Source organism: Enhydra lutris, unplaced genomic scaffold (genome assembly GCF_002288905.1).
Source record: "Enhydra lutris kenyoni isolate GAN:26980312 unplaced genomic scaffold, ASM228890v2 scaffoldscaffold79, whole genome shotgun sequence".
Lineage (NCBI taxonomy): Eukaryota > Metazoa > Chordata > Mammalia > Carnivora > Mustelidae > Enhydra > Enhydra lutris.
This window is the reverse complement of record NW_019154163.1, coordinates 7,550,448-7,575,431: the sequence shown is the minus strand read 5'-3', so window position 1 is coordinate 7,575,431 and position 24,984 is coordinate 7,550,448. Positions and strand designations below refer to the sequence as shown.

General features: G+C 38.3%; 1 protein-coding gene across 3 annotated transcripts; it reads right to left on the bottom strand.

The window, feature by feature from the left end:
* Positions 1-2,821: 2,821 nt before the first annotated feature.
* LOC111160924 (ring finger protein, LIM domain interacting) lies at positions 2,822-24,005 on the bottom strand. Of its 3 annotated transcripts, XM_022524312.1 has the most exons (5): positions 22,851-22,904; positions 21,956-22,019; positions 7,500-7,692; positions 6,507-6,590; positions 2,822-5,206 (listed from the first exon to the last, which is right to left on the bottom strand). In XM_022524312.1, exons 3-5 carry the CDS (start codon positions 7,666-7,668, stop codon positions 3,582-3,584), a joined length of 1,878 nt encoding a protein of 625 aa, XP_022380020.1. In that variant the 5' UTR covers positions 7,669-7,692; positions 21,956-22,019; positions 22,851-22,904; the 3' UTR covers positions 2,822-3,581. The 3 variants fall into 3 exon arrangements, with proteins under 3 accessions (XP_022380020.1, XP_022380022.1, XP_022380023.1); XM_022524314.1 differs by lacking the exons at positions 21,956-22,019; positions 22,851-22,904 and adding an exon at positions 23,831-24,005; XM_022524315.1 differs by lacking the exons at positions 21,956-22,019; positions 22,851-22,904 and adding an exon at positions 17,175-17,288.
* Positions 24,006-24,984: the final 979 nt, after the last annotated feature.

Here is a 24,984-nt window from a genome sequence, read left to right as displayed (position 1 = left end):
CCAACATTCACTTCCCTATCACATGGGTATTTTGGGAACCGACTGAATGTCATGACTGACGCTTGACCCATTTCAAGTCATGGACATTTGGGAAGCAGGTGGTTAAATTAAAAAGAAACATATTAAGTGAAAACCCTTCATAAATACAATCTGAGACACTGACATGAGAAGAACACTTGGCACAGAAAGGACATGTTTTCTTTCCCAAGGGGGGTAAAAATTACTTGAGGTAACACTTACAGCTAAGCAGTTTCCTAATCTTAAAGTCTGGATAAACTCAACAATCATGTTTTTAGAGATCATATGTGTGTGTGTGTGCGAGCGCGCACGCGCGCACACGCGTACCTGTGCGCACAGGTAGACATACACACACCACCACACATATAAAATCCCGGTACTAAACTTTGTTAACTGTACAACTGATAATTTCCTACACTTCCAACACTAATGTGATCTCTCAATCCCCACCTCATTAACCATTAACACCACTGAGGTATAACTAATGTGTTCTTTTTAGGGCAAATATTCCAAATGAACATGGCTCATCTTCTAGTGTTGCTATAAAGTCTGCACACTTTAAACCTAACTTGCTCAATTCTGTTTTAAGTATTAATAAATCTCAACCTTGTCAGCTGCTTGGAGTTAAACGGACATAACACCTCAAATGCTTCATACCAGTAAGTGAATTTTTAAAAAATATCTGAAATACTCAAGGAAACTCAGTTTTTAGTATTTTTCCCTATGCTTTGAACAATGTAATTTCCCAACATTGTTTTTTCTTGTTCCTATTAACTGCATGAAGTTCAAACTAGGTCTTCAAGACAGAACCTTTCTGTAATAAAGAAAAAGTGCAAAGATACAAAATGAAATGTAAAGTCTTTTGCAAGAAAATGCTGCCTCAAGAGAATAGGTGTTTTGGATGCTGGTGGGGAAAAAAAAAAGACTTGCTCTCCACTGTACACCTGACACCTATGAATGACCTTGTCTTCAATGTCCACAACACTAATAAATACAGTCATGGACCTCGTACAAAATAAAAATTAAGTAGCAAATTCCACTAAAATATTTGTATCCATTCTACACAATCCAATGGGAATCAGTGAGTGCTATTGAAAAAGGTGTCCACATGCACATGTCCAGTATGTGCATTCTACTGAAGGCTAAAAACTTAAAATCCTATTTCCAGTGTTTATGAATAGCTTCAATATCTACATTCATAACCAGCATTCTGCATGAATTACCTCTTACTTTAATACTTCACAAATGAGTAATACATCTTGGGAGGTTAGGGAGGTACCTATTGTCAATAACTTTCTTTTATGCTTAGAATGTGCTGCAGCTGTTTTTCAACTATTTAAAATGAACACCCTTATAATGGGATGTTTTATACCAAGAGGAAAATGGGTTTTTAGCCTATCAGGACTACCCTGCAGATCTGAAAAATCGTAGATTACACCCTTAGGAAAGGAGACAAGGAGGCTCACAAATATAAAGGAATCCTGACTTTTACATGGACAATTTTTTTAAAAAGATAAAATGTATTACATAAGCGCCATAAACAGTGAAATCTGCTTATATTAAAAAAAATAAGTGAAGCTTTGTTTGGACATTATTTCCTTGCAAGAGCAGTACATATCCTTAGTAAACAACTACCATATTTACAAGTTAATCTCCTTGATACTTAGGTAGGAGTGAAAGCCAGAGGAAAACATGAAAGAATGAGCTTTGAAATAACCTTTACAGCTAAGCTGATAACAGTTAAGGTAGCCAGATAATTCCTGAAGCAGACCTGTTTATTTTGTACAGTATCTGACTCTACATGGTTAGTTTTCACTTTAAAGACCAAGGATGTGTGCAATTCCTCTTTGGGCCCACTATCTTCTCCCAGATAAATAAGTCCTCCACATTCAGACTAAATCCTAACCCCAACTGGCCTCAAAAGAGAAATTCAGCATGAGTACACTGGGGTTCTTCACAAACCTAATCTCATTAACTAAGGAAACAACACAAAACGCATGTCCCATAGATTGTGAGTCAGCAGCCTCATCTTCAAACATGGGCAGCACAATTAAAATGTGAATCTCAAATGACCCAACATGATTCATTTTCAACAAAGGATGAACATCCCTTAATTCTTCAATTGGCCTTTAAATGTAAGATGTTAGGTCTGTGTTAAGAGTAATGAAGTATTAACAAGTGTGCACTGGTACCTTAAATGACAAATCTCGAAAAGAACGCAAATTTGACACTTTCCTATTAGTACACACATCTGTACCAACTTCAATTCTTATGCTAAAAGTGGTTTATAGTCTCTTTCCTCCACCTTCCCTTTTTCCTTTTCTGAGGAGCAGACTTGTGAAAACATCAATGTAACTTGTGCTAGGTGGTAGTGGTTTGTTTCTTGTTTTTAACCAAAACTACCAAATTTGTTAATCTACTTCATCAGCTCAAGCAGAATACTGTGTCGAGGACCTCACCATATGAAACCAGTTCCCGTCTGTATGATTACTGTCTTCATAAAAATTTTAAATTCTTCAGAGCAGTTTTCTTTACTCCTCCCATCTTTCATTTCCTGCCTAAATCCAAGTTAAAATACCAAGTTTCTATTGGTAATGCAGCTCAATTCTGCACACTGTCCTTTCCTTTGCATGTCACAGTAGCTGTTCACATACATTAAATACTAGATATGTTCTGCTCTTGACATCTACACATTTAGAAAAGCAGCTTTGTACTTTGTTTGGGGTGTGTGTGTGTGTGTGTGTGTGTGTGTGTGTGTGTTTACTATCTTGGCTCACAAAAAGCAGTTTTTTTCATTTCTAAGCATGGTACTTTACAATTTTTAATGCATTAATACAACAGTGCATTGGAAAAGTACTGAGCCTCTACAAAATAGCTTTACATTTTTAAACAAATGAATGTGATTTTTCACTTACACAAGCATAGGCTTTTTAATATTTCCACAAGATAAATATCTCAATTAAACTATAAGCTCACTCTACAGTGTGCCACAGTGATGGGCTTAGGAGACAGTTATACACTTAGAAGATCCTAACCTTAGTGTTATTTACACTGACGTCCAATATCACCTCATCTGAAAGGTGAACAAATGATATTCAGCATTTAGCTGAATTTGTGCCAACTAATAACTGGGAATGATATAGCTTTAAGCAATCACTTATGAAACATGTACTGTAACTTAGTCTAAACTGGCAGTTTCCTTTGCCCCTCTCCTATGGTGTGGGAAATGTTAAAGATCAACGTGAAATGGATAAAGAGCCATTGCTAAGGCAGATCTTTAAAGATAACAAAGGAGAAACTGATAAGCATATATGACAAATCATCAGTAATATCAATTACTGGTACTGAAATCAGATTTTTATGTCCTAGAACATTGCTTTTTAAATATTTCCTTTTATTCTGGAACAGAAACTGGAAAAAGGACAATGATTCACTCAGAAAGCAATGACTCAATTCAGGTTGCTACTTTACATTTAAGCACCACTCAAAAAGTGGGCAGAAAGCAAGTGATTCCTGTTTGCCCATCACTATACCAGCTACATAGCTGAGAGTTCAGAACTTAATTACACAACGCTTTCTCTGTTACCAGAAGCTAACACTGCTCTGCGACAAATAGGACAGGTAGAATTCTCAGACAACCAGCGATCGATGCAGTGGACATGGTACTCATGGGAACAAGGTAGTTTACGAAGTTTGTTGCCTTCTGTGTATTCTGTAATGCAAACACTACAGGTTTTTAATGCATCGTTTTCACCAAAACTTCTCATTGCCAAGTTGTCAATCTGTTCTTTGGTGAGTCCTCTAGGTTGGTCATCATCATCCTCATTTAAGAGGAAAAACTGAGCCAGACTAAGGAAGGGCAAAGAGCCACTTTCATCAAATGTTACCGGGGCCCTGTGTCGACCCTCTCGTCTGGCACCTGATGAGCCTGATGATGAGCTTCCTTCATTACTGCCTTCAAACACCTCTGAGCTAGTCTCTGAACTTTCACCACTGGAACTGGAACTAGGACTGGAACTGGAACTAGAACTGGAACTGGAACTTGAACTGGAACTGGAACTGGAACTGGAACCAGAACTGCTACTACCACCAGAACCCCCTCTTCCATTCCGTGACTCTGCCCTTTCCACATTTCGACTTGAGACTGAGCCACTGGGCTCGGAATCACTATCGCTGTACATAAAGTAGCTTAACTCACCAAAACCTGTCATTATCTGCCTTAACATGGTCTGAATTGCAACAGATGTAGTCTCACTTAAACCAGTATTTAAGATTCTACGAATTGGAATTCTGATGGTACTGACATAGGTTCTCACACCTGCCCGTTCGGAACGTGAAAATGTACGCCTAAAACCTCCTCGTTCACTTTCATAAGTGACAGTATTGTTTGGCGTCTGAGACCTTGACCGAGTTCTGCTAGCTATGCTATCTCTCTGCCGGTATTCTCCAGGACGAACTCTTCTTACTTGCAGATCAAGGACTATGGTTGGAGGTCTCTGTCCTGATCCTGCAGATTCACCACTGCTGGTTGTGTCTGAAGAACCTGCTCCTTGTGAGGCATTTCTTGTTCCAGAAGCTGCAAAAAGACCTCTACTTAGCAAATCAGGTCCACTTATTTGCTGTCTCAATGTCACATGGTGTCGGGTTCTAGAACTTCCCTCAGTCTCATTTACCAAAGGATGCTCAAAAGTCTGAGATGAGATACTATGATGAGATCTCCGTGGAATTTCACTCATTGGATGCAGAGGTGACCTACTTCTTTCAGCTCTCGCTCGGGTTCTCCGATGGTCTGGGCTCCTGCTTCTTGCCCTTCTCTGACCTCTGGTAGGTGCGACTTCTCCTGTTAATGCCTCAGTTGAATTTCGTTCTGATCTAGATGGCCTTGCAGATGTTGATTCAGATCGTGGATTTTCCACTTGCCTTTGGCTGCTGTTGTCTGTATTTTCTCCACCAGAACGTCTTGCAGATGGCTCATTTTCATTCTCTGGATTTTGGCTCCCATTATTACGGTTAACGTTGATCTCTAAACTGAATCTGAAATCACCACTGTTTGGATTAGTCCGGCTCACTGCTCTCCAAGATTGGTTTCCTCTTTGACCACTTCTTGTTGTATTTCCAGTTTGTCTGACGGAGTTAAGCCAGTCTATTATAGAGTCACCATTGGACACATCATCTGAAGAGTCTCCACCTGTTTTTAAAACAGGGAGGGGAGAGGGAGAAAAAGGAACTACTAAAATTAGGACAATCATGTAACAGTGCTCTGAAACTGTGTTAAAAAACAGCAAAGATTCTGAACAGACCTCACATTTAAAGACTTTTGTGAACTACACTACACATATTTGCAAGTAAAGGCAGGAAGGTTTCAATTCCATTTTGAAAAAGCAAGCTAATCCTAGAGAAATTCAGAGAAAGTTTTTTTAAAAGGTATTCTGGAGGAAGTCTATTTTCAGAACTTTATCATATACAGAGCCTAGGAGACCACCGTGGACTGTCAGAAGACATTTTTCAGTCCACTGTCAAAACATTAACCAAACAAGGTAAACATTACTTAGGGTACAGGGCTAGCATTTTTGTTCAAGTCACATTTTTTCGCATTTTTGTTAGTCTACAACATTTCCTCTAGGATCTTGACTTAAGTGCCTTTGATAATACAGGACTTTTAAAATACAAGACTGACTACTGCAGCCACTGCAAAAATATAAACAGGGTCTACTGGTTCCAAAGTATTGCAGGAAATCTTCGTATTACCAAGATTTTAAATTAACATGAAATTGGAGACCAGATAAAAAATGAATAGTCTGAACCTAGCATGGTGCATATAATGGCATGCTCCAGAACCAAACTGTTATTATAGCCTCTATGTCAGACAAATTCCCTACAATCCTACTTAAAATTAATAGCAGGGTTTCTCAACAGTGGCGCTATTTCCATTTTGAGCCAGATAATTCTCTGTTGTGGGGGCTGTGCTGCTGTGAATTTTAGGATGTTAGGATGTTTGGCAGGATCCCTGACCTCCACCCACTAGATGCTCGTAGCAAACCCTGAGCTGTGACAATAGCCAAAAATGTCTCCAGACATTGCCAGCGTCTCCTGGGCGGGGGTGGGGTGGGCATATAACCCATTGAGAGCCACCAGGTTGGAGAATACAACATTTCTTTCCGCTGGTGGAGAATGCACATGTTTGTAAGGAAGAAGTAATTTGGTAGGTGGGAGGAAATTTCAGCAGAGGTGCAAAATCAAGAAAATAACCAGCACATTTAAATAGGCCATTTCTCACTATGTCTCAATTAAATACAAACCCAAAGGTGAAGCAGAAAAAAAAACATGTTGACATTCTCACCAAATACCAAGAAAATGCCAGTTCCCTTTTTGTTAACAGTTCCTTAGTACTAAATTAATCCGTGCTGTTTCTGGATAATCTTCAGCTGACCTTTCCTGGAGTTCCTTATCTGTTCCATCCTCTACCCACCCCCCAAGGCAAAATATACCTCTGTTTTCATCTGAGTTTTGTGGTGGTGGGCCCTCTTTAATTTGTTGTAGTCTTCTCAGCAACTCTTCCTCAGTACTTTCACCTGAAAATAGTTTAGAAATGTGTGCCAAATTACAAATAAAAACGGAGATGAAAACCAAAAAGAGTAGGAACGTGGGTAAAATTTACTTCTTTGGGGGCATGACATAGCAATTTATGCAAGTTTCTTTCTAGTTCACTTAATGCTTTTGCATGCGATTTCTCATTCTTTCAAACTGAAACTCTGGGAGGTAGATATCATCTGCATTTTAAAACAAGGAAACGGAGACTAAGTGAGAGACTGCTGTATTAATAAATGGCAGGGCCAGAATACCGACTCAGGCATTCTGATTCAAGTCTGGTATTGTTGGCTAAAAACGCACTCCCTCTTCTAAAAGTCATGCTAACACCTTACCTTTCAAAATTTAAATAATAACGCAAAGGTTAGAATTAAACAGAAATGAGGAGCACCAGAGATGATGAATTTTAATTAGGTTCAAATGAGACCTAACTGGGCAAAAGAGAATAACCAAACACAAAGTTCTGAATTGACAAATTTACCCAAGGACAGCTTTGGAGGACTACAACTGGAACATAATCTGGGAATCAGAGATGACCCCCCGACCCAAAAAAAAGCTTGTCCTAGGAATCTACATTCTCATTAGCTCTTCCACATTTAAATTTATCTCTAGTAAATTAAATGAAGCTAGTTAAAACAAAAATATTGTTCAGTTCCACTTTTTCAGTCAGCTCACTATAAATTCATAATGTAAATCATAACTAAAAGATGTCGTATAGGATAATTCCAAATAGGAGTGAACAGAATGAGGCAGTAAGTACAGCAATAAATGTCATTCTGCATCCCCTGTATTAAAATGACACTTCATAACGGCTGAAGAGACAGATTTTTAAAACAAGTTAAAAAAAAAAAAGACCAGCAATTTACATATATAAACCTTTACACATCGCATACCTGGGGTGCCTAGCAAATTGTTATCCCTCATAAGTCTATAATCTTCTTCACTCAGGTTATTTACAAATTGATAGAAAGCTTCTTCCCGATCCAATCGGTCCATCTGACTTCTGCGCTGTGCTGCAGACTGATCACCACTTCCTTTATCGTTAGAATCTGAGCTTTCCATCTTGAAGAACAAGTGGAAAATAATCTAAAAGGAGAAAGGAGATGAATCTTGAAAACAAAAGTTAGCATGTGTTCTGTAGAACACTTTTAATTATGTGAAAATCCAGAATGCAGGTCAAGATGTGAATTTTAAGACCTCATATGAATAAAATTTCATAGAAGAAAAACTCCTGAAAAAGCCCTGTTATGTTAGGAAAAAAGGAGGTCAGGAATTAGCAAGCTATGGACCATGGGCCAAAAATCAGCCCCGGTGCCTATATTTTCCTTGAGATCTAAGAGTGATTTTTTTACACTTTTAAAGATTGCTTTTTGTGTTTTCTTTTTTTTAACAAAAGGGAGATGATGTTTTGTGATGTCTAAAAAGTACATGAAATTCAAATTTCGGTGTTCACCAAGTTTTATTACAATACAGTCATACAGCTTCACTTACATATTGTCTGTGACTGCTGTTCTGCCTCAATGGCAGAGCCAAGTAGATGTGAGAGACTGAATGTGGCCCTCCCGCTGCTTTGCACTGGTGATGATCTGTGCCTTCTAAGCTGCAGTGATGCAACCTGACAGCATTTCAAGTGCCATGCATATCACCATACTGTGACATTTTAAGAAATCACCAATGCGTTCTCATTTCAAATGAAGTAAAAGTGCACTTCAAATGTCACCCTCATAGGAGGGTATGGGTTATTTTGTTGTGAGATGAACAGACTGAATTCATTATGCAATGGCACTACTTAACTGTGCTAAAAGAAAATACACGTTCATACTATCAGACCAAGCATTCATCACCATGTTCCCAACTCACAGCTAAAGCTGTAGTCTGAAAAACTGGAAAATTCAAAACTAAAAATCTCATCACCAAATATTTTCTCACAAGAATAAAAAACAAGGCTTCAACCACAGTAAGCCTTCAAGTGGCTTATTTGTTAGCTAAGCAAAAAAAGCTGTATTATTGATGGTGAATTAATTAAACTGTGCTTGATTTCAGAAGCTAGAGAAATGTGTCCAAAGATGTTTAAGATTATTAGCTTTTTGGGGAGTAGAGTTGCTCAAAAATTCAAGGATACTCAGATGTCATAATCAATTGAAAAATGAGACAGCAAATGATTGAGTGGTTTTTCTTGAGCCTTGATGAGTCGACAAATGTAACTGATACTTTTCAGTTGTTTATTCAAGGAGTCAAGTGTTTATTACTCAACTAGTTTTAAGTAACTACAGAGGTAGCCTCTACAAATAGTCTGCTTGGAGCAACTACAGGTAATATTTTAACAAAGTTGAGAAAACACTAAGCACAGTTTGAAGTGGAATCTGCTAAGATGTATTACAACTGAAATGGTGGTACATGTATGTGTAGAGCAGAAAAGACAAGTTGGACAAATTTCTGAAGCCTGTGAAAATGTAAAATGCTTCGAGTCTATGGGTATTCCTTATATTATGCATCAGCAGGTAGCCTGTAGAAACTATTTGAATCTATTATATTGCTGAACCAGCAGTGTTAATGGTGAACTTCATTAGTGTGAACTTTACCATCACCAGCTCTCTGAATTTTTTGTCAGAAAAAGAAGCTGAATATCCTAACTTGCCCCACTACTTGTTAACAGTGCTGACATGCAAAACTGACTAAAATCATTTCAGCAACAACTGACACTGGAATCATAATGTCAAACAAGATGCTTCATGCACTTCTTATGCTATCAAAGAAATGAGAGCTCTGTTCCCATACAAATTTGTAGCAGATTTATTTTCTAAGCACGAATTACAGTTCCAGAGGACTTTTTTGGACCTCATTGCAAGTACAAAGAACACTTCCTTTCAAAATCCATTTAACCGGGGGCGCCTGGGTGGCTCAGTGGGTTAAGCCTCTGCCTTCAGCTCAGGTCATGATCTCAGGGTCCTGGGATCGAATCCCACATCGGGCTCTCTGTTCAGCAGGGAGCCTGCTTCCTCCTCTCTCTCCATCTGCCTCTCTGCCTACTTGTGATCCCTGTCTGTCAAATAAATAAATAAAATCTTTAAAAAAAAATCCATTTAACCGTCTATCTGAAGAGCTTCCACCTAACCTTCAACTGAAAGTGACAGACAACTCTGCTGTGTAATGATATGCTAAAAGGTAAGTATCAAATGAATTCTATAAATGCCTTCTCTAAGGGATAAATATGCTTCATTAATTTATGCTTGTGGATTGATTAGAGAGCAATATAGGCATACTGTGTTTTGTTGCACTTCACAGATACTGTGTTTTTTAATAAATTGAAAGGTTTGTGACAACCTGGCGTGGAGCAAGTCTGTTGGTGCTATTTCTTTTTTTTTTTTTTTAAGATTTTATTTTATTTTTTTATTTGACAGACAGAGATCACAAGCAGGAAGAGAGGCAGGCAGAGAGACAGAGAGGAGGAAGCAGGCTCCCTGCCAAGCAGAGAGCCCGCCCGATGCAGGACTTGATCCCAGGACCCTGAGATCATGACCTGAGCTGAAGGCAGAGGCTTAATCCACTGAGCCACCCAGGCGTCCCTGTTGGTGCTATTTCTTTAGCAGCATTAGCTCACTTCCTATCTCTGCCTCCCATTTTGGTTAATTCTTGAAGTATTTCCAACTTTTCAACATTATTATATTTGTTATGGTGATCTGTGATCAGCAATCTTTAATGCTGGAATTGTTTTGGGGTGCAATGCACCATACCAATACAGGACAGCAAAGTTAACAGATAAATGTGTGTGTTTTGACTACACCATCAACCACCTGTTCCCCTGACTCTTCCCTATTCCCTGAGACACAATATTGAAATTAGGCCAATTAATAAGCCTACAATGGCCTTTAAGTGTACAAATGAAAAGTCACACAGCTCTCACTTTAAAACAAAACCTAGAAATGATCAAGCTTAGTGAGGAAGCCATGTTAAAAGCCATGATAAGCCATAAGCTAGGCCTCTTGTGCCAAACAGGCAAATTGTGGATGCAAAGGAAAAGTTCTTGAAGGAAATGAAAATTAAAATTCACTCCAGTGAATAGATGAATGGTAATAAAGTTCAACAGCCTTTTTGCTGATACGGAGAAGTTTTAGTCATCCGGACAAAAGATCGAGCCAGCTCCAACATTCCCTTAAGCCAAAGTCTAATCCAGAGCAAGACCCTAACTCTCCTCAACTCTACGAAGGCTGAGAGACAAGGAGGCTGCACAAGAAAAGTCTGAAGGTTGGTTCATGAGGTTTAAAGAAAGACGTCATCTCCATAACAAAGAAGTGCAAGGTGAAAGGGCAAGTGCTGATATAGAAGATGCAGCCAATGTCGAGGCAAGGAACTCTACCAGCAAAGATTACCGCTCACTGAAAGCTCAGGGGATGGTTAGCACTTTTTAGCAATAAAGCATTTTTAAATTAAGCTATGCATTGTTTTTTAGGCATAATGCTACTGCACACTTAACAGACTACAGTACAGTGTAAACGTAGCTTTTACATGCTCTCGGAAACCAAAAAATTCATTTGACTTGTTGTGTTGTAATATTTGCTTGATTATGTTAGTCTGGAACTGAACCTGCAGTATCTCCAAGGTTTTCTTGTACCTATATGTGTGAAGACATTATAAAAAACGAAATATGGAAAATCTCACTTCAAGTCAGTAACACTAGATGAATGAATATCTGCCAATCATTTTAATGAGTACGACATTTAGCCCTAATTACGCAAAATGTTATCCCTCCAAAAAGAATGCCATTCTTCGTGTTATTAGACCTGTATTACAAAAACACTAATCCATTATTATTACTATTACCTTTCGAGTTTAATCAAGAAAAACTTTTGTAGAAATTTGGGCTTCTCTCCCTATCTAAATAACTATGTAATATGCTCAATTTTGCTTTTTAATCAGCAAAAGAACAAATCACTACCTGGCTTTTCTATTACTCTCAATTAACCACTCCAGTGATAAACAGTGGTAGTAAGCAATCTAAAATAAGACTCCAAACAAAAACTTCCATCCTCTAGTTCTTTTCCTTCCAACCCCAGACTGACCTTAAGTTCACACTGGAAAAAATAAAAGTTAAGTCCATGAACATACGAAAATCTGATTTGTGAAAGAGGTAATCTATATTGATACTAAGATTTAATCCCACACACAACACATAAAGTATCTGGATATTCCTAATTCAACTAAAGGGAAAAATAAAAACAAACCCTCTTTCAGATAGTGAAAAAACAAAAGACAAAGAAGCTTCTCTAACTGTCTGGTTTTTTATAACCTGAAACTTTAAGAAAATTGGAAATCAACAGCTTGAAGTTATATAGGCCAGGAAATGAAAACAAACAAAGGAAGCCAAACTTTCCATATGTAGCTAGGGAATACAATTTGGTATTGGGAACAGTAAGCAGCTAACTTAAAATACAGAAAAGCTCAAAGGAAAAAGAAACTACAGCCATAATTTTGCATACCAAATAAAAGCACCAGTAACATTTGCTAATATTCTGAAGCACTTAATATTGTGAAAGGTAACAACATGAAAGGACAATGTCCGCTTGTGAATGATCAGTAAATAGTTCTAAAAATAAATCATAATTTTTTGAGAGAGAGCAAGCATGGGTTGGGGGGAAAGGGAGAGAGGGAGAGAAAGAATCTTAAGCAGGCTCCATCTCATGATCCTGAGTCCATGACCTGAGCCGAAATCAAGAGCTGGACACCTAACCAACTGAGCCACCCAGGTGCCCTAAAAATAATTTATAAAAAAGTACAACTCCATAGGGTTGAAAGGCTTTCAAAACATAAATCTTCAAAGAAGACAAAAATGTCTGTTAAGTGCTGACATTTGAAGGACATGAGCCAAAGATAACAGAAAACATACATACTAAGTACTGTTTTAAGAATGGCACAAAGTCTTAAGAACAGTGTCAAGGAGGTTAAAGCCCATGTGGAACAGAAACTTGCAAAAATATGGGAGATTTTAAAAATGGCTTTGAAAAATATAATAATAAAAGGAAAGAAAGAAAGAAAAGAAATCTGAAATCAGAAAGGGGTCTTGTCTTGAATGTGGGGGGGTGGAAATAGTATACTAACAGAAGATGAAAAGTAGAGGCACTCAATTTCAATTTTGTTTCCATTTTATTTAATGAGGAGAAATCACCTTTCAACTGGAAAGAGAGGAAAAACAAACTTCTCAAAGAGAGAATCAAGACCCCAAACTGCAAAACTTCTAATGATAACCTCTGAGAAATCAGAGTACAGGAGCGATGCTAAAAATACTAGATTTTAGAAATGATCAAATGTTCAAATAAAGCAAAGTCTATAAACTGTAGCACAGCAAAATCTAACAATAAACCTCGGGAAGTTCTGCAACAGACTATCAGATATACTGCAAACATGTAGAAGAAAATGTATTCATCAGAAGCGGGGTTCACTGCCAAATTAATCTCATCTGCTTGACAGAGGGACGGTTCTCAACCTTGGCTTACACATTAGAGTCACCTGGAAAACCTCTGGGGTTGGCCAGACGGCAGTATTTTTTAAAAGTTCCACAGGTGGGGCACCTGGGTGGCTCAGTGGGTTAAAGCCTCTGCCTTCAGCTCAGGTCATGATCCCAGGGTCCTGGGATCAAGCCCCACATAGGGCTCTCTGCTCAGCAGGGAGCCTGCTTCCCTCCCTCTCTGCCTACTTGTGGTCTCTGTTAAATAAATAAAATAAAATCTTAAAAAAAATGACACCTTTAAAAAAAAATTCCACAGGTAATTCTGTTGGGCAATTAGGGTTGAGAACCTCTTTGACAGGGACATGTGATGATAACACTGCTGACTAGTCTGGCCTGATTTCTGTAGAGTGTGAGATTATATATCCTTAAATGTCACAGAGAAATGGAGGCTAGATCAGCGTTTCTCTAACTTCAGCATACAAACGAATCAACTGGAAATCTTGTTAAAATGCAGATTCTGATTCAGTATATTTGAGATGGGGCCTGAGAACCTGCATTTTAAATAATCCTCCAAGGGTTGCTGGTCCTAGAATCACAGCTGAGTAGCAGAGTCTGAAGACAATACAGTTTAACAGATTCACAGCTGTCAAATACCACCCTCAAAGATTATAGAGCAATGTTAACCTGCAAACAGTCCTGTCTTTAGCATTTAAAAGAGAGCCATGTCAGACATGCTAACCGAATCTCAGCAATTTAAAGCTGGGTGTTAGTAATGAAGATGTATGCATATGACAAATAATATTCTGAATTCTCAGTGGATTGTGAGGATGAGCTGAAATCAACAAAAAGATGGTAAATACGCTATCCCGAACACTTTATGAAGAATTATCAGGCTGAAATAACCCATCTTAAGAGTACAGAGTAAGGGGAAAACCTACTCATGTGACAAAGGCAGTTCACATGAAGAAGACCTGAAGGTTTTTAGTTAACAAAAAGCTCAATAAAAAGCCTGTTTGACCTGGCTAAGGAACCTAACAAAGACCCATACTGCTTTCACAGACCACAGTGTTCAAATAAAAATAGTAACAGACCCACTGCAACCTGTTGTTCAGATCTAGAGTGACCAAGATGATAAGCCAGGTAACACCATAAAGGAAATGTTGAATTACCTGGAGATGTCTAGCCTGAAGACAAGCCAAAAAATGGGCACAATTATGAATGTCAAATATTTAGAGTAATAACATGAAAGACAGCAGAACCACAGAATCAAACTAGGGCCACTAGTTGAAGAACTATGGAAGCAGATAATTCTTCTAATCCTATGGTTAACAATTAAACTGTCCAAAACTGGAGATGCCACCAGCCTCCTGAAGCAAGCAAACTACCCATTCCCTGGAAATATTCAAGCAGAGGCTGGATATTAAGAGGAGATTCCTTATTAGGTAGGAGTTTGAACCAAAAGACCCTTTGGACTAAAATGTCATTAAGGACGGGAAAGTCTCTTGGTTTTCTACTCTGCGCCTAGGATCCTATTTAAGCTACATATTCCAGCACCACAATTTTGCTGTAACACTTTGACAAGACCAATCCACTTAAGTTGTTCCATCCCCACCCTCCAACACACTTGGTCATTTACTACCTTCACACTTCTACAAACCCTGTTCCCTCAGCCCCTTCTTAGTCTCTCCCCATTTCACTCACCCTTTAAGTTTCAATGAAATATTACCTCCTAAGAAGCTATTACTAGCTCAGATGGCAACTTTTTCATCCACCTCTTCACATAGGGTTTGTGCCACTAAGAGTGGCACTTTGTGCCTTACGTGGTCTTTTTTATTTTTGAAATAGTATGAATCTTATTTACCCAACATAACCAAAGTATCATTTTGACATGTTATCAATATAAAAAAACTCAAGAGGTTTTATTTTCTTTTTTTAAAACACTGAATCTTTGAAATGTGTATTTTATATTCACAGCACAACTCAAGTTGGATACTAAATTTTCAATGGTTAAAGTAAAACGTAGTCCTATCAAAACAACAAAGTTGTATTTAATGAGAAAATATACACTGCTTCAGTTTTCATTCAACTTAGTTAAAATTAAAGAAAATCAAAAGTTCAGTTCCACAGTTATATCAGCGACATCTCTACCTTACAGTTTTGAAAACAACTAAAAGGTAGAGAAATCACACACATGGAAAGAATTTCAATGTGTTCCCAATATACTGTTCACAACCTATAAACCCACAACTTCTACATCCTCTTTAAGTTTTTAAAAAATAAAATAATGTTGAATACTCTACAAATACACATGGAATAGATGATTCTTTCCTATGCTCACCAATCTTCAAGACTCATTGCTGACCTTTTAGAATTTCTATCATTTCCTACATGTTAAATAGAGATTAAAAAAAAAACACTATACCTCTATTCAAAACCCTACTGACACTGTGATTTTAGGAACCATTGAATCCTAAATAGCTCTTGCCTGATGAGCTTAGAGGTTAGTTGACTGCATGCAAGAAGAATTTCTATCTTCGTTTAATTTTATCTTCCAATTCAACATTTTTAACAATGAGACACACTCACAAAGTAACACATGATTGTCCAAATTACTATTACTTACACAATCACATCCTGCTACCCTTTCCCCCCCTCTCATACTTACATACCAGAGAAAATCAAGGGAAAGAATTTCCCCACATGACATCCCTGCAACATACTTATTTCAAAACTGTGAACAGACCAGCAAGGCTTCATTAAACAGAACACACAATATTTCGCTAAGGTATAGGTTTCCATTAAAAAAGCAGTTTGGTTTTTTTGTGGTTGATTAGGGGACAGGGAGAGAAAAATCTGATTTGCTCCCCTATATGTGCTTCCTTTCTGCCTTACTCTGCATTTCCCCTAGGCTGGGAATGGGGGTCAAGAGATTTCAGCACTGACAAGTGCTCTACCTCTACCCTTTGGGGACACTTAAGGGGTGAGTTATGGCTGTAACACGTGCAGAGTTCCCCGGGACTAGAAGTAATTACATTTTGGCGGGGGGGAAGGAAAACCAGAATGTTAAACAATGCTTTCAAATGCCTTGTAAAATAATTTTACACACAGACAACCCCCTATCCCCACCCCTGAACTTGGTCTTATTATCTAAGTGGCACAAAATGAAAAAAATACAGTAACTCTAAATCACAAGTTCAGCCCCTGGTAGATGTAATATCACACTGGTGAGTGAAAATGAACATTTTAATGGCTAAAGCATGCCAAAGATGCCAGGACACCATAGTTCAAATGATCAAATACAGAACTCTCTCCATTCTGATGTCAAATTTTAATAAAGAATTATGTTACCAAAATGTGTCTCTAGAGTCTACTCTATGGTGGACACTGTAATACATTTCCAGTTTAACTAGTAAAAGGAAAGAAGGACTCCCACACTCCTGGGCTCCTTCTATCATCATAAAAGAGAGAATCTTAAATCTACTTAGTTATCTTACTCTCAGGTATAATATTCATGTGTGTAAGTCAGAAATTCTGGATTACATGTATGATTAGCATCAGCCACTTTTAAACTTAAATATGCCTATGAAAAGCTTACCAATAAAACAATTTAAGAGAATATGTAAATGTTAAATCACTTAGGTCTTTCCCTAGTTATAAACAATACCCATCACCATATATTCATATAGCACTTCCACTTATATTCCATTTAATCCTCGCAACAATCCTGTGAAGTAGGAACATCACCTCAATTTTGCACCTAACAGATGTATAGGAAGAAAAACTGATTTACCAAAGGCCATGTGGCTAGTAAGCGGAAAGAGCCAGTTATTAAATCCAGGTCTCCTAATTCCAAATCCAGTCAACTTTTCACATATGAACAACTGCCTCCCCATAATATTCCAAAACTACAGACTTTAAAACACATCCCTTCAATCCCAATAGGCATGTCTAAAGTAATCAACCTCACTATGAGATTTTTATACCATGTTCACTCTGGGTATGAAAACTTCTAAAACAACAAAGCACCTTTTATAAGCAGTATGAACCAAGCAGGACTTATTTTAAAGTAAGTCAAGTTTTAGTATTTGTGTTTTAAAAACAAAAAATAGCATACTTTACTAACCTTATTTCTTTCAGAGTACTGTGTGCCAATATATCCAAATCCATTCCTGGAAACGAGCAGCCAAATTAAAAATTTTGCCAGTCATTTCCAAAACTACTCGTTTGGCCAATGAATGTGTGACTGTGTCAGGTAAATTCAACTCTAGGAGGACAAGCCAGCAAGAAAACCAAGCCTGGGGTTTATTCTGTAATCAGGGAATTTAAGACAGATTTTATTCACCTTAATTAAAGAACTGCTAGTGATCCCCATTTCTTCTACAGTCATTACCATATATTAGTATAAGTTATGCAGCTTACTATGTTTCTGACCACTGTTATAAGTATTCCATTAACTCTCTTCAACCATGTACTCCAAACTTTAAAAAATGTAAATTTTGTTATATTAGGGTGAAAAGGGTTCTGGGATCAAGCCCTGCATTGGGTTCCTTGGTCAGTGGGGAGTCTGCTTTTCCATCTGCCTACTGCTCCCCCACTTGTGCTCTATCTTTGACAAATAAATAAATTCTTAAAAAAACAAAACAAAACATGGTCCAGTACTAATGGGTCAGGAGACATGGTGCTAAGTACACACATACTATACTCAACAGACATACTGCATACTGTATCACAGTACCCAATGAAGACGACTGAAGGCACCAAAATATACTGTTAAAAGACTTTATAAAAATAAATTATGAAATTTATTTTTTATGAAATGTTTGTGTGAATATCTATTTAATAATAAGCCCCATCTATTAAGTCTGGAATAAATAATCTCTTCTTAAAAACAAAAAGGTATAGTGGGAGGGAGGAATCAAGGTAACCTAATATCAACTAACTACCAAAGCAGCTTGAGCATTTTTATCTTTTGTGTTCATACAAGCTCCAAAACTCAATAATGTTCTAATGCACAACAGGCCAATTAAAAAAAATCATAGTATCAAAATAAAAATGTGTCATACTGACAAAGAACAAGTATCATTCTGCTTGCAACAGAGCTTCATGAAGAACCTCAGAGAATAAATGAAAACTAATGACATGCAATCCTTGTCACTAAAGCTCAATAATACCACTGCCAAAATGAAAAAATACCTCATGCAGTTTTTAAAAAAGTCAAATCACAAAGAACCACTGAATTTGAGGTCAGAAATAAAGTACCATTGTGTATGTAGTCACCAAAAAGTGTTGAGAATTCTTCACATGCAAAACGTTTAGTTAAAATTTTATTAGCATTTGTAACAAATAAAAAATGATTAATAACCAAACAGCTTTTTTTATCCTATCAGTAAAAGGATAAAAGTAAAAGGGGTGGAATTTAGTTCTGTGAAAAGGAAAATATAGAGGAGGTACTGGGTTCTAGTCTTGGCTGTAACATTAACCAGCTATGTAAATTTGGTCAATTCACTTAACCTCGTGTGCCTCAGGATCATCATCAATATTAAGAGCACTGGAATAAAACCATCCATAAGGTACCTTCCAGTTCTATGAATCTGGACTATGAATAAAATATAACCCAGGTCTCATTACGGTAATAAGTCAAAAATAAAACTAAAGAAACAACATGAATAACTAGGATGTAAGCTTAAAAAGCTGTGCTTTTCTCACCACCATTTCACTTATGCACTTCTATCTCCCTTCTGTGACTATCTTACATTTTTCAAAACAAATATAAAGCATCCCTCTCTAGAAAACATGACAGGGTTGATGTTTATTTCACTGCCTTTACCTACTGCATGATACCTGTCACCACCCACACAATTTGTTGATTATTTTCAATATTGGCCTGTCAGAGGATGCTACCAAGACCTCTACTACTGTTGATACTATCACAGCAATACAAAATTATAAAACATTATTTGCATGGCAGTGTTACTTTAGCCTCATTTATATTCTTCTACCGCTACCACTTGAAAAGAACAGCAAGAAAAAAAAAAAGGATTCAGAAATGTCCCTCATGTGTCTAATCTCTTGGCAGGAAGTCTACTGACTTGCAGCTCACAAACAGTTCTATTACAATCCTCAGAAACAGTTAAATCGAAAGATTATTAATACGAATGTCAACAAATCAGAGGACAGAGATCAAACCAAATGGTGCCAGTTCACAGGGACAAGTTAGTTAAAAAAGGAAATCATTGTGATGACATTTCTATTCACGCAAGTACTTTAGACAGTAAATTTAATCTTCGAATACCCGTTTCATGTTCTTTTTATTATTGAGCTACATTACTAAATTAGACCTTGGTCTTATCCACACAAACTCGACTGTGCCTTCTCATTATTCCCAAGAAGTCAAAAAATGACTCAAAAACCCAAAATGTTCATGTGTTTATGAAGAAAGTTATTAATGTAAGTCACTGATTACTGGCAATTTTGGTAAGGTAGTATCTTAAGAACATGAGCTTTCCATCAAATATTAACTTTTTAGTAAGTGAAGCAAATTCTTAAAATTAAAATCCCCTGACCAAAAAAGAAAATACTATCTACACAAATGACTTATGTTATTTGAGGAAAACAATTTTGTGTTACAGAACCAAACATGCTGACAACTGTGCTTCCTGAACCAGTGTTCCTACAGAAATGATGACAAAAATGACCATATGTCCCCAGTTTGTCCAGAAGAGTAGCAATCTACACCTGTTGTCCCACAGTAATTATTAATACGGCCCTCTTTCACTCTCAAAAGCATTCCAGCATGGATAAATTAATATGGTCACCTTAGATGTAATTGACACTAATAGGAACTTTGGTCAATAAAAAAATGAAAATTATAATTAAGAGTTAACTTCTTTTTCCCTACAGTTAAGTGGAGAGTAAGAGGAAAGAGACCATTTTTCATTCTAAAGAAAGTTTAAAACATTGAATACAAAAATCTCCTCCCCACTGCAAAGTATCTTGTTCATCACCATGCAAACCTCTATAAGAGCACCTCAATCTGTAGTCATGAAATTACTGCACAAGGTCTACAAATATACACACACACCACAAACTGTCTATAAATATTTGTCTTACATGTATGTAGGTACTATTAGGACTGATGAAATTAAAGTCCTGGGTCAGAAAATCTACAACAAAAAGATCAACTATGTATTTCAAAAACAAAATCACAAGTTCACAAGCATATGCCTGAACTATTCAAAACTGCCAAGATTTTCATATTTTAAAAAATTTCAATTGATGACTGGAAAAATGAACTGTTTGATTATCTGGGAAATTTCCATATTCAAGGGTGGCAAAAAACAACGAAGGAAAAAACAGACACAGAATACTTTCTTAAGCTGGTTATCAAAACTTCAATGGATTATGTAAATTGGTATTTTTTTAAATTGATGGGCCATAAGGTTTTGGAAATCTCTGTGTTATACAGAGATGATAAGGAAGTAGACTTACAAAGAAAACAAAACATATCCTAGGCAGTGGCCCAAAATTCTAGCACCTTGCTGGTCTGGAAATGAGAAAGGACTTTTCACTTTCTAATTTGTTACCCACTCTATGGTAAATCAAGACAGAAGAGGCTGGTGAGTGATTTGCTCTATTTTGCAATCTACTAGGGCTATGCAGAAATATACACATTTTAATTCCATAGATACAGATGTCCCATTTGACCTACTGTATTATCTAAGTCCCTACAACATGTTCACTAACCTCAACGAATATATCCAACCAGCCTAACATTTCTAGATATCACTTCATTAAGCTATTTCTTAAAACCATATGTGCTTTTAAATTGTGTCAAATAATATCACAAGCAGTAATAGCTGAAACAGAAGCCATGACATAAAAAAGGGAAGAGTGTAATTGCTAAAAAAAAGTCTCTCCTGCATCATAAACCAGATTCTCTTTAAGTGGGAATAAAAGTTTTTGATACGACATAACCTGTAGATTTTTTTACTGCAACCTTTATTTTCTTTCCATCTCCAATCTAATTAGAGAGCAATTAAGTCTAGAGGCATAAAAGTTTAGTGACTTCAGCATCAGAGACATCTGGGTTAAAATGGGGGCTCTACCACTTATTAGCTATTTAATTGAGGACAAATTGCTTAACCTCTTTTGAGTCTCAGTTAACTCTGTAAAATAGTTAATATCCTCATGGGGCTTTGCTGTGAGGATTACAAAGTCATGCAAGTGAAGCACAGGACACAGAACATAAGCATTCAATACAAGTTAGCTTTGAATTTAGGCTAACTAACTCCATCCCAGTTTGCTTGGGGCAGTCTAGGTTTGCACCTGTTGTCCAGGCATAACTATTAATAATGTCCCTTTTGCTCTTAAAAGCATCCTGGCTAAGGCAATAAATCATGTGGTTACCATAACAATGATGACGATGAAAAGAGTGAATATCAGAGTATTTTTTATCAATTATGACTTTCTGGATCTTGAAAGAAAAAAATGAACACCAAACAAAATAATGTAAGATTATATTCCTGCAAGATGTTCTACTGATATTCATTTAGTTATTCAATGAACATTTAAATGCTATTTATTTAGACCTATCCCACCCCAACAATGACTTAAGGCAGCAAATTTCCATTTTGTTCTTTCTGTTCTATACACTTACTGGTAAACTTCATATATTATTTTAGAAAGGGAAAATTCACAGATAAAACACTAGTGGAGTTCCAGCTATTCAGACACACTATCCTTTGAATCCCAATAAAAAATACCCACTCTTATTATGAAGAATGCCCAACACCAACAAACATGTATCAAATAAGCCCATCCAATTACAGGGCCTGCAAAACAGAATATTTTTAAACATGCATTCTACACAAAAATCATCAGGAGACGCAACAAAAAATAAATTACCTGACTGTTATGACATAGTATTGTAATACAATAAACTGGATTTTAGTTTTCTTCACTCTCTGCTCTAGAAAAAAAAAGAATCCATTATTCTTCCTCTTTCATAAGATACACATTTTCTATGAAATAGACACATCCTAAAAAAACATCCTATATATTTTAAGTTACACACCCCATAACCCAACCTAATTTAATATTACTATTAGGATATTTGGGGAGATGGAGGTCAGAGGAAACCAGCAATCTTGTGTAAGATGTAAGATTTCCTTTAAAGGCTGAAAGCCAATCTACCTTTTAATATAAGCTTGCTTAAAGTAGGCCTTTCCTTATCAGACCAGTAATATTTTCAGATTCTGACAGTTACTTTCAAGGACTTATCTGGCACATTACAGTAGCCTATGGCAGGAGCTAAAGTATGAGAAGATCACTAGGACATTAGGGCTAAAGAATGAAATATTTTTCAGTTTAACAGTCTCCTAAAACCATAGTTTAAAAATTATTTGGATTGGTTTTCCTGGGTACTTTATTTTTATAATCTAGAAAGCTGATTTTGGGGGGGCAATAATTGTGCCTCCCTGGTCTCAAGTTATCCAGGATGGACATAATGTACCTAATAGGACGATATGAGTAATTGTGTCTTTAATTTCGAAGAATCAAATAAGTGATTCTAGTAGTAGAAACGACTAGTAGTACATTTATTTCTTCCTCCCTTCAATCATCTAAAGCGACTGCAGTTAATTCTGATTCAGGAAATGCGGGCTCTTTATTTGCACCAAAAAATTATTGTGGGACCTTGCAAATGGTGGATGACAACCTGATATAAATGCTTCCTCTTGCCCCCAAACGAAAATAATGACCTAAATAACAGGACCGCTAGGCCTCAGATTCCCGGACTAACCTGTGGAATAAGTATGGGGAAACTGTCTAAGGAAGGAACGTGGCTGTCTCCTCCATCTTGAAATTAATCAGCATAAGGCAAAAAGGGACTGAGTATTCAGGAAGCAGAAGCCCAACCGGTTAATACTAGTTACTAAAGCTATGGCGTACGTGGCAGGTACCGCCCGCAGAAGCCGAGACCCTTAGGCTTTTCTTTTGGGGGGGGGGGGGGTTGGGTTGTTGCCGGATTAAACGGAAATTAAGTTGAAAATCATTTGGCCCAATTCCCACCCTTACCCAGGGAAAAACAACAAACACGCAATGGCTTTCCCCTGTCTTTTCGGGGGGTCCTTGCAGTGATATCTGGCAAAGGATACGCCAGGGTTACTCGAGTAAGGGAGTAAACCACAGTTGCCCCAGATCCTCAGGGAAGATGTCATCGTAGCCCCAGGGGGCGCCTAATTTATAGTGCCCAGCAGAAGGGCTCAAAATGGGGTTTTGCAAATCCTGGGAAATCTAAAGGTCCAAGAGTTCCCAGCATCTGACTTAGAGCAACCTGATTTTTTCCCCTTTTCCCAAACCCAAGCCCGCCATATAAAAGGGGGATGGGGAAGAGAGGGAAGCCTCCAGAGAACCCAAGAGAAAAACCTGAGACGATCAAAGATTCTCACGCCTGAGGCCAACACTCAAAAATCGCCTCCCCCAAATTCTTAAGGCTGTGGAGCGCCCCGGCTTTAGCTCGCACCGCCACGGAGAGGAAGTACTACCCACCTCCTTCCCCTTCTTCAAGAGACTGTGACTATACACCCAACTAAAATGGCAGCGGCGACTACGCCACGGAGCCCCCCGCAGCAATCAGCGCCTGGGGTCCGGAGGCGGTACTGAGCGTCCGCCACGACACGACACTCAGGCCATTTTGAGAGAACGCGGCAGCCGCGGCGCCGCTGTCTTCCCCTCGCTCTCCATCCATTTCTCAAGAGGATTTCCCAAGGCTTCACTTACTCGGTTTTGGGTGTCGGGTCCGACTCTGTCGGTTCGGCCGCCGCCGCCGCCGCCGCCGCCGAGGCTCCTGCGCGCCTCCCCTGCCGCTGCTCTCAAGCCCGCCTCCGATGAGTCGCTGGTGGAGACCCGCCTCTAGCCCAACGCCTGCTCGGAGACGTTGCTCAGGCAGCCATTATCTTCCCCATTGTTACCAAGCAGCGACAGGAAACGACTGCCCACAACAGGAAGTGATGATGCGGCGTTCCGGCCCCGCAGCCCCACTCCCAGCCTATTAGCCAATCCCAGGCGATTCCTCGAAAAGGCTCGGCGGGAGGAAGAAGGGGGCAGCAGACGACGCGGCAAGGCGGGCCGCGGTCTGGAAAAGGAGCGCGGCTGTGACGCCCACCATGTGACAGGCCCCACCCTCCTCCGCCATTTTGAACTGTGGCGAGAAATTCGCGTCCTGGGCACTGTGGGAACCTGAGTTTTCCCGGTTCTGGAAACTGAAGACTGTCACCGCCTGACTGCTTGAAGCCTTTTTCAGAGAGCGCGAAATGCGGTATTAGTCCAACCTGACGTCTGTTCACACGCTTAATTCAGACTAGTTCGTACAGCATCTTACCTTTTATTCAACATACATTTATTGAGTGCCAACTGTATGTCAAGTATTGAAGATGTTGGGAATGCTGCGGAAATTAAAACAGACGAAAATCCCAGTTCTCATGGTTCTTTATATTCTATTTTCTCATGGTTCTTCATACTCGGGAGAGGGGACAGTAATTACTACATATATGCATATATCTGGTGATAAATACTAGGGAGAAAAAGCAGAGGAAAGAGGGTGGGGTGGGAGAGTGCCTGGTGGGGGCAAACGGGAATTACGATTTTGAAGAGTGGTCAGAGATGGCCTCTCTGAGATGGTAATTTTCTGAAACACTTGAAAAGGGTCGATGATTGTAAAAGGGTGGGAAAATCTGATAACATTGGAAATTGTAAAAGGACAGTTACAGAAGGCCTTTCTTAGATGGTAATGCCTGAAGGAAGTTAGGAAACCAGCCACACAGCGTCCAACACCGGTTTTCGCAGTCGATTTAGAAAAACAACCTTACCCAAGTTTTTAGAGTGTTTTCCGTGTTTCTTTTCCCATTTTTTTCTGTTTTCTCTGTTTCCAGGTA

What these genes read in the sequence shown, in the direction of transcription:
- LOC111160924 (XM_022524314.1), bottom strand. Translation starts at nt 7,668, where the DNA reads ATGGAAAGCTCAGATTCTAACGATAAAGGAAGTGGTGATCAGTCTGCA. An exon ending in CAATTTGCTAGGCACCCCAG is followed by an intron (nt 6,591 to 7,499) that starts GTATGCGATGTG and finishes AACTATTTTCAG; the next exon opens with GTGAAAGTACTGAGGAAGAG. An exon ending in AAACTCAGATGAAAACAGAG is followed by an intron (nt 5,207 to 6,506) that starts GTATATTTTGCC and finishes TTTTAAAAACAG; the next exon opens with GTGGAGACTCTTCAGATGAT.